Consider the following 13,470-nt stretch of genomic DNA (forward strand, 5'->3'; position numbering starts at 1 on the left):
ACACGAAAATATGTTTCATCAACATAGAAAACTTGTGCTTATGGAAAGGCACCATGAGGAACATGAAAAGGCCGCCCACATGTGGACTCTGAGTGACAATGGTATGTCAAGGCAGGTTCATCAGTTACAACAAACGCCTCCTCTGGGAGGATGCTGATAAAGGGAGTGTCTCTGAATGTGTGGGGTCAGGGAATATATGGGAAATCTCTGTACCTTCCTCTCAATTTTACTGTGAATGTAAAACTGCTATTAAAAAAATTAAGTCTTTAAGGCCAGGCACGGTGGCTCACGTGTGTAATTCCAACATTTTGGAAGGCCAAGGAGGGTGGGTCACCTGAGGTCAGGAGTTGGAGATCAGCCTGGCCAACATAGAGAAACCCTGTCTCTACCAAAAATACAAAAATTAGCTGGGTGTGGTGGTATGCACCTGTAATCCCAGCTACTCTGGAGGCTGAGGCAGGAGAATCACTTGAACCTGGGAGGCAGAGGTTGCAGTGAGCCAAGATCATGCCACTGCACTCCAGCCTGGGTGACAGAATGAGACCCTATCTCAAAAAAAAAAAAAAAAAATTAAATATTTTAAAAAAAATTCAAAGGCAGCAGGGCGCTGTGGCTCATGCCTGTAATCCCACCACTTTGGGAGGCTGAGGTGGGCAGATCACCTGAGGTCAGGAGTTCAAGACCAGCCTGGCCCACATGGTGAAACTTCATCTCCACAAAAATACAACAATTAGCCGGGCATAGTGGTGCACACCTGTAATCCCAGCTACTCTGGAGGCTGAGGCAGGAGAATCACTTGAACCTGGTAAGTGGAAGCTGTAGTGAGCAGAGATCATGCTACTGCATCCAGCCTGGGCAACAGAGCGAGACTCTGTCTCAAAAAAAAAAAAAGAAAAGAAAAGAAAATTTCAAAGGCAAATCACAGATTTGGAGAAAACATATGCAATACATATATCTGATAAAAGATTTGTGTTCAGAATACATAAAGATTCCTACAAATCAATAATAAAAAAAGGACAAATGATTCCATTTTTAAAATGAGAAAAAAAAAAAACTGGAACAAGCATTTGACTTAAGTTACCTAAATAGACAGTAAGTATACAAGCTGGTGGGCAACACTGCCTGCCATCAGAGAAACTAGAAACCGCCCTGAGGAATGACTCCAGTCCCAGCAGAATGGCTACAGTGAAAAAGACTGACAATGCCACGTGCTGGCAAGGATGTGGCGCAAACGTAACTCTCAGTGTGAAACTCTCATGCTGGTGGGAGCAGAAAACTGCACAACCACTTTGGAAAACTGTTTGGCATTTTCTCACAGTTAAATATACACCTTCCCTAGGACCCAGCAATTGCACTTCTAGGTATCTACCCAAGAGAAAAGAAAACATCTGTTCACACAAAGACCTTTACCCAAATGTGCAGAGCAGCTGTATTCATAACTCAAAGCCGGAAACGACCCAAGTGTCTGACAACCGGAGAATGCGTTACAAGCAAAGTATGGTGCAGCCATAATATAGACAGAACAGGATTCAGCAATAAAAAGGAGTAAGCCATTGACATAACAGTGATGTAGAGCTGGGTGTGGTGGCATGTGCCTGTAGTCCCAACTACTCAGAGGCTGTGGCAGGAGATTGCTTGAGTCCCGGAGGTCAAGGTTGCAGTGAGCTGTGATTGCACCACTGCACTCCAGCCTGGGAGACAGAGTAAGACTCTGCCTCAAAAAAAAAAAAAAAAAAAAAAAAAGCACTTATATGGATGGATCTTGCAGCCAGACACAAAAGACTGTTAGATGAAGTTCAAAGACAGGCGGAACTAGTTTCTGAAGTCAGAACAGAGGTGCCCTGTGGCGCTCTGGAGGGCAGTGTCTTAGTTTATCGTGGTTGTATAACAAAGTCCCACTGGCTAGGTGGCCAAAAGGTCAAAAATTTACTTTCTCATGTTCCTGGAGGCTGGAACTCTGAGATCAAGGTGTTGGCAGGGTTGGTTTCTCCTGAGGCCCCTTTCCCTGGATTACAAGCAGCCATCGTCTCCCTGTGTCCGCACGTGGTTGTCCCTCTGTGAGTCCTCAGCTCTTCCTATTGGACACCAGTCATGACAGATTAGCACCCACTCTCAGCACCTCATTTTAACTTCACTACCTCTCTAAAGGCCCTGTCTCCAACACAGTTACATTCGGAGGTCCTGGGGATTAGGGCTTCAACATGTATTTTGCAGGACATAGTCAGGCCCATAATAGTCCCCCAAGGTGAGAACAAGGCGAAGACACCTGCTCTCACCACTCTTATTCCACATAGTGGAGAAGGTTCTAGACAGCGCAATAAAACAAGAACAGAAAAGAAAATGCACGCTGAGCAGAAAGGAAGAAATAAAACTGTCCACGTTTGCAGATGACATGATTGTCTACAAAGAAAATGCCGCCGGGCGCGGTGGCTCAAGCCTGTAATCCCAGCACTTTGGGAGGCCGAGACGGGCGGATCACAAGGTCAGGAGATCGAGACCATCCTGGCTAACACGGTGAAACCCCATCTCTACTAAAAATACAAAAACTAGCCGGGCGAGGTGGCGGGCGCCTGTAGTCCCAGCTACTTAGGAGGCTGAGGCAGGAGAATGGCGTAAACCCGGGAGGTGGAGCTTGCAGTGAGCTGAGATCCGGCCACTGCACTCCAGCCTGGGAGACAGAGCCAGACTCCGTCTGAAAAAAAAAAAAAAAAAAAAAAGAAAATGCCAAGAAGCAGAAAAAAAAAAACCTCCCACAACTAGTATGTGAATTTAGCAAGGTCAGGGATACAAAATCAAGTCGCAAAAATCACTTGAATTTGTATATACTGGCAATGAACATGCAGACACGGAGATGAAAACTGTGTTGCCATTTACACATTAACTATGGTACATCCATGCCACACAACAGCACTCAGCAATAACAAGGAAACACTACTGACACACACAGCAGCCGAGATGTGTGATGATTCCCCTGGATGAATTCCCTTAGACAAATCCCAAGGGATTATGCTGGTGGAAAAAGGGTAATTTCAAAAGGTTACATGCTACATGATTCCATTTATATAACATTCTCAAAATGACAAAATTGTAGAAACAGAACAGATTGGCTGCTGTCAGGGGCAGGCAGGGAGCAGGTGTGGACATCAAAGGGCTACAGGAGGCTCCCTGTGCTGGTGCTGCTCTGTCTTGACTGTACCAGTGTCAATGTCCGAGGTATATCATTTTGCAACCTGTCACCGCTGGGAACTCCTGGGTAAAGACCCGTAGTGTCTCTGCATTATCTGTTATGTGTCTATACAGTCATTTCAAAATAAAAAGTTTAATTAAACAACCAGCTAGTGGCATCCCTTGGCTCTTTTTTTCTTTTTTTTTTCTTTTTGACAGGGAGTTTCGTTCTTGTTGCCCAGGTTGCCTCAGCCTCCTGGGTAGCTGGGATTACAGGCATGCGCCACTATGCCTGGCTAATTTTGTTTTTTTTTTTTTTTTAGTAGAGATGGGGTTTCTCCATGTTGGTCAGGCTGGTCTCGAACTCCCGACCTCAGGTGATTACACCTCACCTCAGCCTCCCAAAGTGCTGGGATTACAAGCGTGAGCCACTGCGCCTGGCCATCCCTTGGCTCTTAAGAGAAGCAGTGAGCCGACAAGTGACTCACAGTAACGCTGGAATCCTCAGCATCATCTCAGAGTTGGCCCGGCTGGAACCCGGTCCTTGCAGCCTCCCAGCCTCATTCCCAGCCTCGGCAATGGTTGGGAGCACCTCTCCCCACCATCACGGGCCCTGTTCCCTCTGCTTCTTGGCCGCCCCTGGCCACACCAGCTTTCGAGTTTCCCTCTGGGTGCAGCTGGCTCTTGGACACACAGACACCATATCGCCATCACTCTCCAGGCAGACCATGAGTTCCATGAATGCAGGCAACGATGCTCCAAGTATCCTCTCATTTCTCCTTTTCCAGAAGACAAAGCTGTGGTTCAGAGAGGTGAAGGAACTGTTAAGGCCACGACACTCAGAGCCTAACAAGAAGCAGCTGAGGTGGCTGGTCTCTAGGACACAGCCTGAGGTGCAGGACAAAGGGGAACCAGGGAACCAGGGGCTCAGGGGAGCAAAGAGCTTGGAAGTAAGAGTCCCATTCAATAACCAGGACACTGAGGTTCAGAGAGGCCAAAGTGCTGTCACTCAGTCAGTCAACAACCATTTGCTGAGCGGCTCCTAGGACACAAGAATACTCGGCAGGCTCTGGAGATGGCCCCTGAGGAAGGAGAGGCTCTGGCCTGCAGAGACACTTACGGCTGCCACTCCTCCTGTGCAAGGTGACCCCGGCCCCTGCCCTTCTGCTCACTTATTAGGGTCACAGCCAGTCACTTGGGCCACACGGGCACAGGACTCAGAGCCCAGCTGCTTCTCCAATCACCTGCCTGCTTTTGGGAACCGAGAACCACAGGTCTTGGATCCTTCCCAGAACCCTTGAGACCCAAGGTTTGGACAAAGTATCCACGTTGAGTTACTGTCATTCTTTTGACAAGACAGGGGAAAGCCACAAAAATAACACACTAGCCAGGGCAGGAAGTGGGTGGGACCAGAGCTGTCATTCCCGTGTGACTTTGGATGGGGTTGGGGGTTGGTGCACCTTTGTCAGCGTTCGGGCTCCAAGACAAATCCTACTGAACATGTGACCTAACAATAGACAAGACGGAAGGAAACGAAAGCTCCCCAGACAGAGGCTGTGTGAAGCCCTGAGTGTGCCCGTCTCTGGGTGGTGAGCTTCCGGGAATTTTCATTTGCTTCTTGATGCTTCTCAGTAACATATAAATTTCTACAAGGAACATTTATATTTGCAATTGGGAGGAAAGCCAACCTGTTTAAAAATACAAGAATCGAAATCGCTCATTGCTCATTGGAGATTCCCAGCTGGGAACTATTGCCCAATGAAAGCCAGCTGTCTCCATGCCTGTTTACATATGGAAAATTTAATTTCTACTTAGCTGTCCTAAATCTCTCTAAGGAAAGATGTGGTTGAGAAACCAAAAAAAGAAGGGATACTGAGTGTAATTCTGCTTTCTGAAAACACATTTTTTGCAAAACATTTTCTAGGTTACTTTAAGCTGAAATTACATTTGGTCCAAAGACAGACAATATGTCCTAAACCTTGGCACTGCCCTTAACTTCACCTGCCTTCCTCCTGAGCAGGCAGCTGGGAGGGTGGACAAGCCCAGATCTGGAACTGTGAGACCCGTGTGCAGGTGACATTGTGTGAGCCCCTTCACCCCAACACGGGGAAAATATCCCTGGACACCAGGTTCCTGGGGGCTCCCTGGGAAAATGAGTGTAAAATGCTACAGCGTGAGCAGCGAGGAGCTCGCTAGTCATCACTCACCATACCTCACTTCTTAAAAGTTGCTCTAAAAATATGTGATGCTTTAGTCATCTTAGCCAAAGTGGAGAGGCAAGCCCAGCTTCAAACTCTTAGACCAAGAGGCATGTTGAGAGTTTTCCACTCAGGAGACGTAATTACAGAGTGGTTCTGGCAGTTGGCTATGATAACATTAGAGCCTGCGGTGGGAGCGATTGTTTCTTATCCTTAACAAAGAGCCCTGATGTGTCTATACTTACACGAAAGTGCTGCATCTGGTGCATTTTTTTTTTTTTTTACCCTGTCGGAAAAAATTATCAATGTGTAAATAGAGAATGATATACATTAAAAAAATAAGGCAATAAAGGGGTGGCCACGCCCCCACTCAATCAGGCCCTGAATAAAGGATAATTCCAGCATTGTCGTGGGGCAGCTGCACAGCGTCAACCAGAAACACTCATATGCCCAGGGAGGTGCGGGGTCCCTTCCTATGCACTCCATGTCCAATCCAGACATCACATTCTGCCAAGTGGTATTCTCACAATCACTTGGATCCACCCTTTACTATTCAGTCCTTAGTCTAAGCTCCTGATCAACCAGAGGCTATTCAGAATGCAACAGCACATGTTCATTTAGGTTTCCTTTAAGGGCAGATGTTGAGCTGGGAGACCTGGGGGGAGGAAGTAACCAGAAAGGTTAGAATTGGAGGCACCTAACGGTGATTACAGCAGCACTATTCTAAAGGAGAAAACAAGGAAGGAGGGAGGGGAAAAGGGAAGGAAAGAGAAAAGGAAGGAAGGAGAGAAAGAAGGAAAGGGAGAAAGAAGAGAAGGAGAGAGGAAGGAAGAGAAGGAGGAAGAGGGGGAGGAAGGAGAGATTTGAGCCACACTTGCTCAACCTTCATGTTAAGGAGGGCCTTAGGACTGGAGGGTACAGGATGGGGTGGGGGGCCTTTCAGCTTTAAAACATTTTGATTTTTGGGCCGGGCGCCGTGGCTCATGCTTGTAATCCTAGCACTTTGGGAGGCCGAGGTGGGAGGATCACGAGGTCAGGAGATTAAGACCATCCTGGCTAACACGATGAAACCCCGTCTCTACTAAAAAATACAAAACATTAGCTGGGCGTGGTGGCGGCGCCTGTAGTCCCAGCTACTCAGGAGGCTGAGGCAGGAGAATGGTGGGAACCCAGGAGGCGGAGCTTGCAGTGAGCTGAGATCTTGTCACTGCACTGCAGCCTGGGCGACAGAGCGAGACTCCGTCTCAAAAAAAATTTTTTTTTGACTTTCGACAATGATATGTGCATATATCCTTTGCATACTTGAAAATAAACAGAGATGTGCTCTGGTCACCCCCTGCATCGACTCCCGTGAGCTGGAAACCAGGGATATTAAGAAGCCTGTGGGGAGTCAAGTGTGAAGTCTAATGGACGAATTAGGGCAACGAATTATTCCTTATGCAGCATAGTTTGTTTTGCAGACAAAATTTTTTAGAACTTGTTTAAAAGCAGGATCAGGGAGAGGGTCAAAGAACCAGATGCTCCTTTTGCCACTGAAGATCTTAGCCCCTCAGAATTTGCCTGCCCTGGAACTGGGGGACAGGGGCATCCTCTCTGCAGCTGTAAAGTCAGGATCTTCTGACTAGGATCCCCCCAAGCCTACTTTGCACCTACGTTGCATGGTCAAAGACCAGCAGTTTTATTCATTCAGTTTACCACCTCCGCAGCTACATAAATCCTGCGGGTACCAGCATTTCAAGGACCAAGAACATGCGCGTGCTCAGACACAACCCCACATCTCGCAAACTCTACACAACTTTAATTAATTAATCAATTTTTTTTGAGACAGGGTCTTACTCTGTCACCCAGGCTAGAGTGCAGTGGCACAATCATGGCTCACTACAGCCTCCACCTCTGGGTTCAAGCAATCCTCCCACCTCAGTCTCCCGAGTAGATGGCACTACAGGCGTGTGCCACCACACCTGGCTTATTTTTGTATTTTTTTTGCAGAGAAGGGTTTCACCATGTTGTCCATCTGGTCTCGAACTGCTGGGCTCAAGTTATCCACCCACCTTGGCCTCTCAAAGTGCTGGGATTACAGGTGTGAGCCATCCTGTTCGGCTACATAACTTTATTTTAGGAAGTTACAAGTTCCATGTAAGACACATTTCAATGAAAAATGCTACCTTACGCATTGTGTCTAGCTGGCATATTCTGAAAAGCAAAATAATTTACCCAGAGAAGACAAGCTAGGAATACTTAGAATTACTGGATATCAGTAACCAGAAAAATACAAGGCCTTCTTCATATACTCATTCAACAAGCACATATTAGTATGCTATATACCATTTTCCTTCTTCTTTTTTTTTTTTTTTTTTTTTGAGACAGAGTCTCGCTCTGTCACCCAGGCTGGAGTACAGTGGCACGATCTCAGCTCACTACAAGCTCTGCCTCCTGGGTTCACGCCATTCTCCTGCCTCAGCCTCCTGAGTAGCTGGGACTACAGGCGCCCACCACAACGCCCGGCTAATTTTTTGTATTTGTAGTAGAGACAGGGTTTCACCATGTTAGCCAGGATGGTCTCGATCTCTTGACCTCGTGATCCTCCCACCTCAGCCTCCCAAAGTGCTGGGATTACAGGCGTGAGACACCACAACCAGCCACCATTTCCCTTCTAAAAGCCCCACATTCCTAAAAGGCCTGTTGGAATTCCCTCATGAACACACTAGACCTAGAGCGGGACCCCCAGAGCAACCTGGTGTCTCAGTAGCCCCTGTCCACCATCCTCAGCCTGCAGGGCTCCCTCCACCTCTATGACCTTTCTCCTAGGCACCCTTGCCTCTCCTCATTCTCCTCAGGGCCCAGGCAGGCCAGGGGCAGCCCGATCTCAGGGAGAAGCAAGTCTCCAGTGCTGGATGGGGCCACATCTGCTGCCCATCTCCTCGTCAGCATGCAGGGGATGTGGCAAAACAAGGACCCTGGCTCCATTTCCATCTGCCTAGGCAGAAAGGGCAGCCATCCCCAGGTCACTTAGGGGCTGTCGTCCACAGATCCCTCCTGGGTGGACTCATCTGCATCTGGATTGAATTCTTTAGAGCAAATGTCACCAGGCACCCTAGCCACAGACTACCACAGCCTCCACAGTTCATGAGGGCCCTACCAGGGGTCAGAAGGGACTCAGGCTACATTTGCCAGCCTTGAATGAACCCCTCCTGAATCATGTGTGACCCCTTCTTTCCCCACCCTCAGTCAGGGGCCCAGGAGTGTTGGTCTCCGTCCAGAATTCTCACGGAACAGCCCTGGCCTCTGTGAGCAGGGACTGCCAAGCCGCATGGGGCCGGAGCCTCCCCAGTGTCCTCAGACTTCGTCATCCCCGTGACAAGTTCTGTCTGGCAAATCCAACCTGCTCTTTCTGCTCTTACTTTTCACCCATTTGCTTCCCTTTTTTTTTTTTTTTTGAGATGGAATCTCACTCTGTCGCTCAGGCTGGAGTGCAGTAGCACGATCTCGGCTCACTGCAACCTCTGTCTCCCGGGTTCACGCCATTCTCCTGCCTCAGCTGGGACTACAAGTGCCCGCCACCATGCCCGGCTAATTTTTCGTATTTTTAGTACAGGCGGGGTTTCACTATGTTAGCCAGGATGGTCTCAATCTCCTGATCTCGTGATCCACCTGCCTCGGCCTCCCAAAGTGCTGGGATTACAGGCATGAGCCAAAGTGCCCAGCCCCATCTGCTTCTTTTTATCCTTTGCACTCTATGCTGAACCAGATCCTTCCTGGAATAACAGGTAAACAGATGAAGGGAGGAGAAAAAGGAAAAAAAAGAGGAAGGAAAGAAGAGGGGGGGAAGGAAGGGAGGAAAAGAAGGGAGTAGGAGGAAAAGGAGAAAACAGAAGAGAAAGGGAGTTGATGAATTCGTTGCTTGGTTAATTGGTTAGTTGGTTGGTTAGTTGAGCCCCTGCCGGTGGGCACAAGGCTCCTTGGCCAACAGGACAGGGAGAGTTCCTCAGAGGGTAGTGGTGGGAGGAGGGAGCCCCACCCCTCACAGGCACACTCTGACAAGGGTGCTGTGGAGGAAGCCTGAGTCTCCCCTGTCCTTACTGGCACATTTCTGCACACACGAGCACCTCGCCCCTTCTTGGCCCACACAGATACACTCAGGGCCAAGAGCTGCTGCCTGGTGGCCCTGGGCAACCTGAGACTGCAAAGCCATGGCTACCATCCAAACCCATCCTGTCCCTGAGGGTGGGACCCTCAAGGAGGGATACTGGATATCCCTCCTTGGGATGTCCTGGAAAATGAGGACACCCGAAGGCTGAACTGACGCTGTAGGACTGAGTCAGCACTGGTGCTCATGAGCTTGGACACGCAGGGATGATGGGGAAATGGGCCCCCATCTCGCCCATAGCCAGAGTGGACGGACGCCCCACTGCAGACTGGCAGGCGCTTGTCAGACACTGTCGCGGATGAGAGGCTTCCGTACAGGTCACACACAGTGAAAATGCAGTCTTCGGCTCTTTCACCCAAGAGCAAGCCACCAGGGGGTGACACATGACCCCACTTACAAATGGAGAAACTGAGGCACTGGTCCACAGGATGGGGCCAGATTTCCTTCCACATTGCTCCCCTTTCCAGGCACCAGTCCCTCAGCACATGTGCTCCATGGTGACAGGAGGATGTGTCCTGCTCTGACCTCCCCCAGATCATGTGTGACCCCCTCTCTGGGGTGTCCAGAGAAAAGCCAGTACCATGATGGGCTTGGAGAAGCCTGCAGTCCCCCAGGAGCCCAACTAAAGGCCCAGAGGATGAACTGTCATAACCCTCATTTTGCAGATAAGGAAACTGAGGCCTCCAGCCCCAGCCCAACCTCTGCCCAGTGAGTCCTGAGGTCTGAGGATGAGGAGGGGCACTTGGGACACAGCCTAACCCCAGAACAGATGGTGTGAGCCGCTGACTCTCAGTGAATGAGCTGGGACCCTGGGCACAACACAGAGAAGGCGTTGTGTCCAAAGCCAGCTGGCCTTCAGCTGACCACCCGCTGCCCCAACACAAGGGCCTGGGAAGAAGAGCCATGGGCAGCGGCCAGAAAGCAGCCAGGTTTCCCTGCGGCTGAGAAATGTGTAACTTTTCGGCACAATACGAAAGAGAGGGTCCACCTCACTGGGGCTGGGGTTTGCCGTCATCCTAATAGTTCATAACATTAAATCCTCTGCACACACATACATAGATGCAACACACACACACTCACTGTTCACACTTCACACTGATTTTAGGCGATGATACCTGTATTTCCCAGCCATCCCAGAAAATGACAACATTCTAACTGTCCTAATTCACAGACACAGAGCATAGGAAACATGCAGTCAAGGAGCCGGGACAACCTGGATCCGCAAGGACCAGAGACACGAACCACGGAAAGGGGCACGGCCGGCCTTGCGGCCTCTTTCCACCCATGTCTATCTGAAGAACAGGAGGTCTTTATGAACTTCAAACTTTTGCCTAGCAGCGCCAAAGCACCTGCTTTCACCCTGGTTTTATTTTCTCCCTTACAAGAGGTGACACTTGGGGGAAATGCCGAGTGGTAAGAGTAAGATAACAAAAAGAAAAGACAATCCCAGCATCTGACATGGGGTCCCCGTTGCCATGGCAATCGCCCAGGCAATGACATGTGTTCTTTTTTTCAAGCAGACTGTTTTCTTTTCCCATCCATTTGAAAAGAAATGGGAAGAATGGGCAAGGGTGGAGAAATCCAGAAATAAAACAGGTCTCATCACAGTCCAGCCTAGCACTTCTCATTCAGTAGGTATCCTGGAGAATCCTGTTCCAGAGCAGGGGCCCCAGGACCCACCGCGAGGACTGCCAAGGTGGTCTTCAGCTCAGTCTCCACTGGGCTGTGCTCAGGAGAGGGCAGAAAGTTGATGAAAACCCCTCCTCAAACTATACACCAGGCAGTCACCTCCTCCTTCTTCAGAGGGCTCCCGCCAGCCCGCCCCCTGGAGAAGCCCTGCTCAGCCGCGGACACCCAGAAAAATGACCCCACACAGGATCTCAAAGCCACCTGAAACCAACGAAAATCTCCACCTTTTCCGATGAACCTACTCACCGCCTTCCTCTAGGGACGGAAATCATTTACAAAGCAAACAGGGAAGTCGGAGGCTCCCCCAGCTCCGCACAGGCGAACTCGGTGTTTGCAGGAGCCGCTTCCAGAGGAGCCCAGAGCGGTGGTTCACAGCGGGCGGCAGGAGGCTGGGGTCTCCTTGGGGACCCGGAGGGCCGCGCTGTGCTTCCTGCCCCAGTCAGCCCAGGACTAAGTCTCTGGGGTTCCGAGGAGCCGTCCCGCCTCCCCGGCCCGCCCCGAAGGTCCGCGGCACCCACAGGCAGCCGCCGCGTCTCCTCCTCTCCTCGCAGCTGCAGGGACGCGCTGAGCCCTGACAAAGCCGCCCGCGGAGAGTCAGCGCGAGGGCTGGGGGCGCCGGCCCGGGTGCGCAGGCCGCTCTCCATGGCAACAAGGGCTGGGGGCTGCGGGCGGAGCGGGTCCCTCAGGCCAAGGGGGAAACGCTGTTTATTTTTCCTGACACCTCTACCGGGAGCCATTACCTCTGTCGGACTTTTCTAGAGTGTCCTGGGGCAGCAGGAACTTTCTTTGCTCCTTCACCACAAGGAACCGCCTTTTTAGGTATGAGCACTTTCCTCCAGGCTTAGAGAGGGTAGAGTGGGAAATAGGCTCTTGCTTAGAGAGGTCTTGGTGCAGAGGCTGTGCGTGCATGTGCGTGTGTGTGACGTGTGTGTACGCTGTGCATGCTTGTGTGTGCGGTGTGTGTGCAGCGTGTGGCATGTATACGTGGTATGTGTATGTGTGGTAGGCTGTGTATGGTGTATCTGATGTATGGTGTGTTTGATGCGCTTTGTAGTGTATGTGTGTTGTGTTGTGTGTGTGTGTTGTGTGTGGGATGTGATGTGTGTATGGTATGTTTTGTGGTTTTTTTGTGGTGTGGTATGGATGCGTTGTGTTGTGTATGTGGTATGTTGTGTGTTGTGTATGATGTGTGTGTACTACAGGGGTGTGTGTGCAATGTGTAGTGTGTGGTATGCCTGGTGCATGTATGGTTTATGTGGTGTGTGTTGTGTTGTGGTATGTGTTGGGAATAGTCCCCAAAATCTAGCCATAAACTGGCCCCCAGCCCACAGTGCTACAGAAATTTCTGCAGCACTGTGACATGTTCATGATGGCCATGACGTCCATGCTGAAGGTTGTGGGTTTGCCCGAATGAGGGCAAGGAACACCTGGCCCCCCAGGGCAGAAGACCGCTTAAAGGCATTCTTAAACTAGAAACAATAGCATGAGCAATCTGTGCCTTAAGGACATGCTCCTGCTGCAGATAACTATCCATCCCTTTATTTCCCATAAGGAATACTTTTAATTAATATATAATCTATAGAAACAATGCTTATCACTGGCTTGCTGTCAATAAATATGTGGATAAATCTCTGTTCGAGGCTTTCAGCTCTGAAGGCTGTGAGACTCCTAATTTCCCACTCCACTTTCTATGTTTCTGTGTGTGTGTCTTTAATTCCTCTAGCGCTGCTGAGTTAGGGTCTCCCCAGCTGAGCTGGTGTCAGCAGTATGTGTATGATGTTCAAATCACTTGAACCCAGGAGGCGGAGGTTGCAGTGAGCCGAGGTTGCACCACTGCACTCCATCCAACCTGGGTGACAGAGAGACTCTGCCTCAAAAAAAAAAAGAAAAAGAAAAAGCAATGAAGAGAAAATATTTTGAAGGAAAAGGATATCCCTAAGTGCCAAAACCAAGGTCTAAGCCTCGGCCCATGCCTCAAGCGAGGAGTTTCTTACCCTCAACTGTAAAGTGGACATCTTCTACCTCTTCTAGCTGGGCCTCCTTCAGCATTACCAGAGAATTCCGTGGGACACAAATACACACATGGCCCAACTCCCCCTTATTGCTCTGTTCATGCCAGCTGGTACCATTCTGCTACTCTGGTATGTACATGTGCTTTTTATTTTTTCATCAGACTCTACCATGCCTGTTGTTTTAGGTGCGTTTTTCTCACTCTGCAACATATTGCAACCTTTTTGCTTTTAATAAATGTTCTCCTATGGCCATGGGATT

At 49.7% G+C, this 13,470-nt stretch overlaps 1 protein-coding gene across 9 annotated transcripts in view; it reads right to left on the reverse strand.

The window, feature by feature from the left end:
- FGD3 (FYVE, RhoGEF and PH domain containing 3) overlaps positions 1 to 12,147 on the reverse strand; it is an 86,121-nt gene extending 73,974 nt beyond the window's left edge. For 8 of the 9 annotated variants that reach the window (XM_033236747.1, XM_033236741.1, XM_033236745.1 and 5 more), the window contains exon 1: positions 11,940 to 12,147. In XM_033236747.1, coding sequence (XP_033092638.1) covers positions 11,940 to 12,108 — 169 coding nt within the window. In that variant the 5' untranslated portion in view covers positions 12,109 to 12,147. Of the gene's footprint in view, positions 1 to 11,445; positions 11,852 to 11,939 lie in introns of those variants that run through there. The other variant, XM_033236749.1, reaches the window with a different exon arrangement.
- Between the last annotated feature and the right edge of the window lie 1,323 nt (positions 12,148 to 13,470).

Source organism: Trachypithecus francoisi, unplaced genomic scaffold (assembly GCF_009764315.1).
Source record: "Trachypithecus francoisi isolate TF-2019V2 unplaced genomic scaffold, Tfra_2.0 Lachesis_group16, whole genome shotgun sequence".
Taxonomy (NCBI): Eukaryota; Metazoa; Chordata; class Mammalia; order Primates; family Cercopithecidae; genus Trachypithecus; species Trachypithecus francoisi.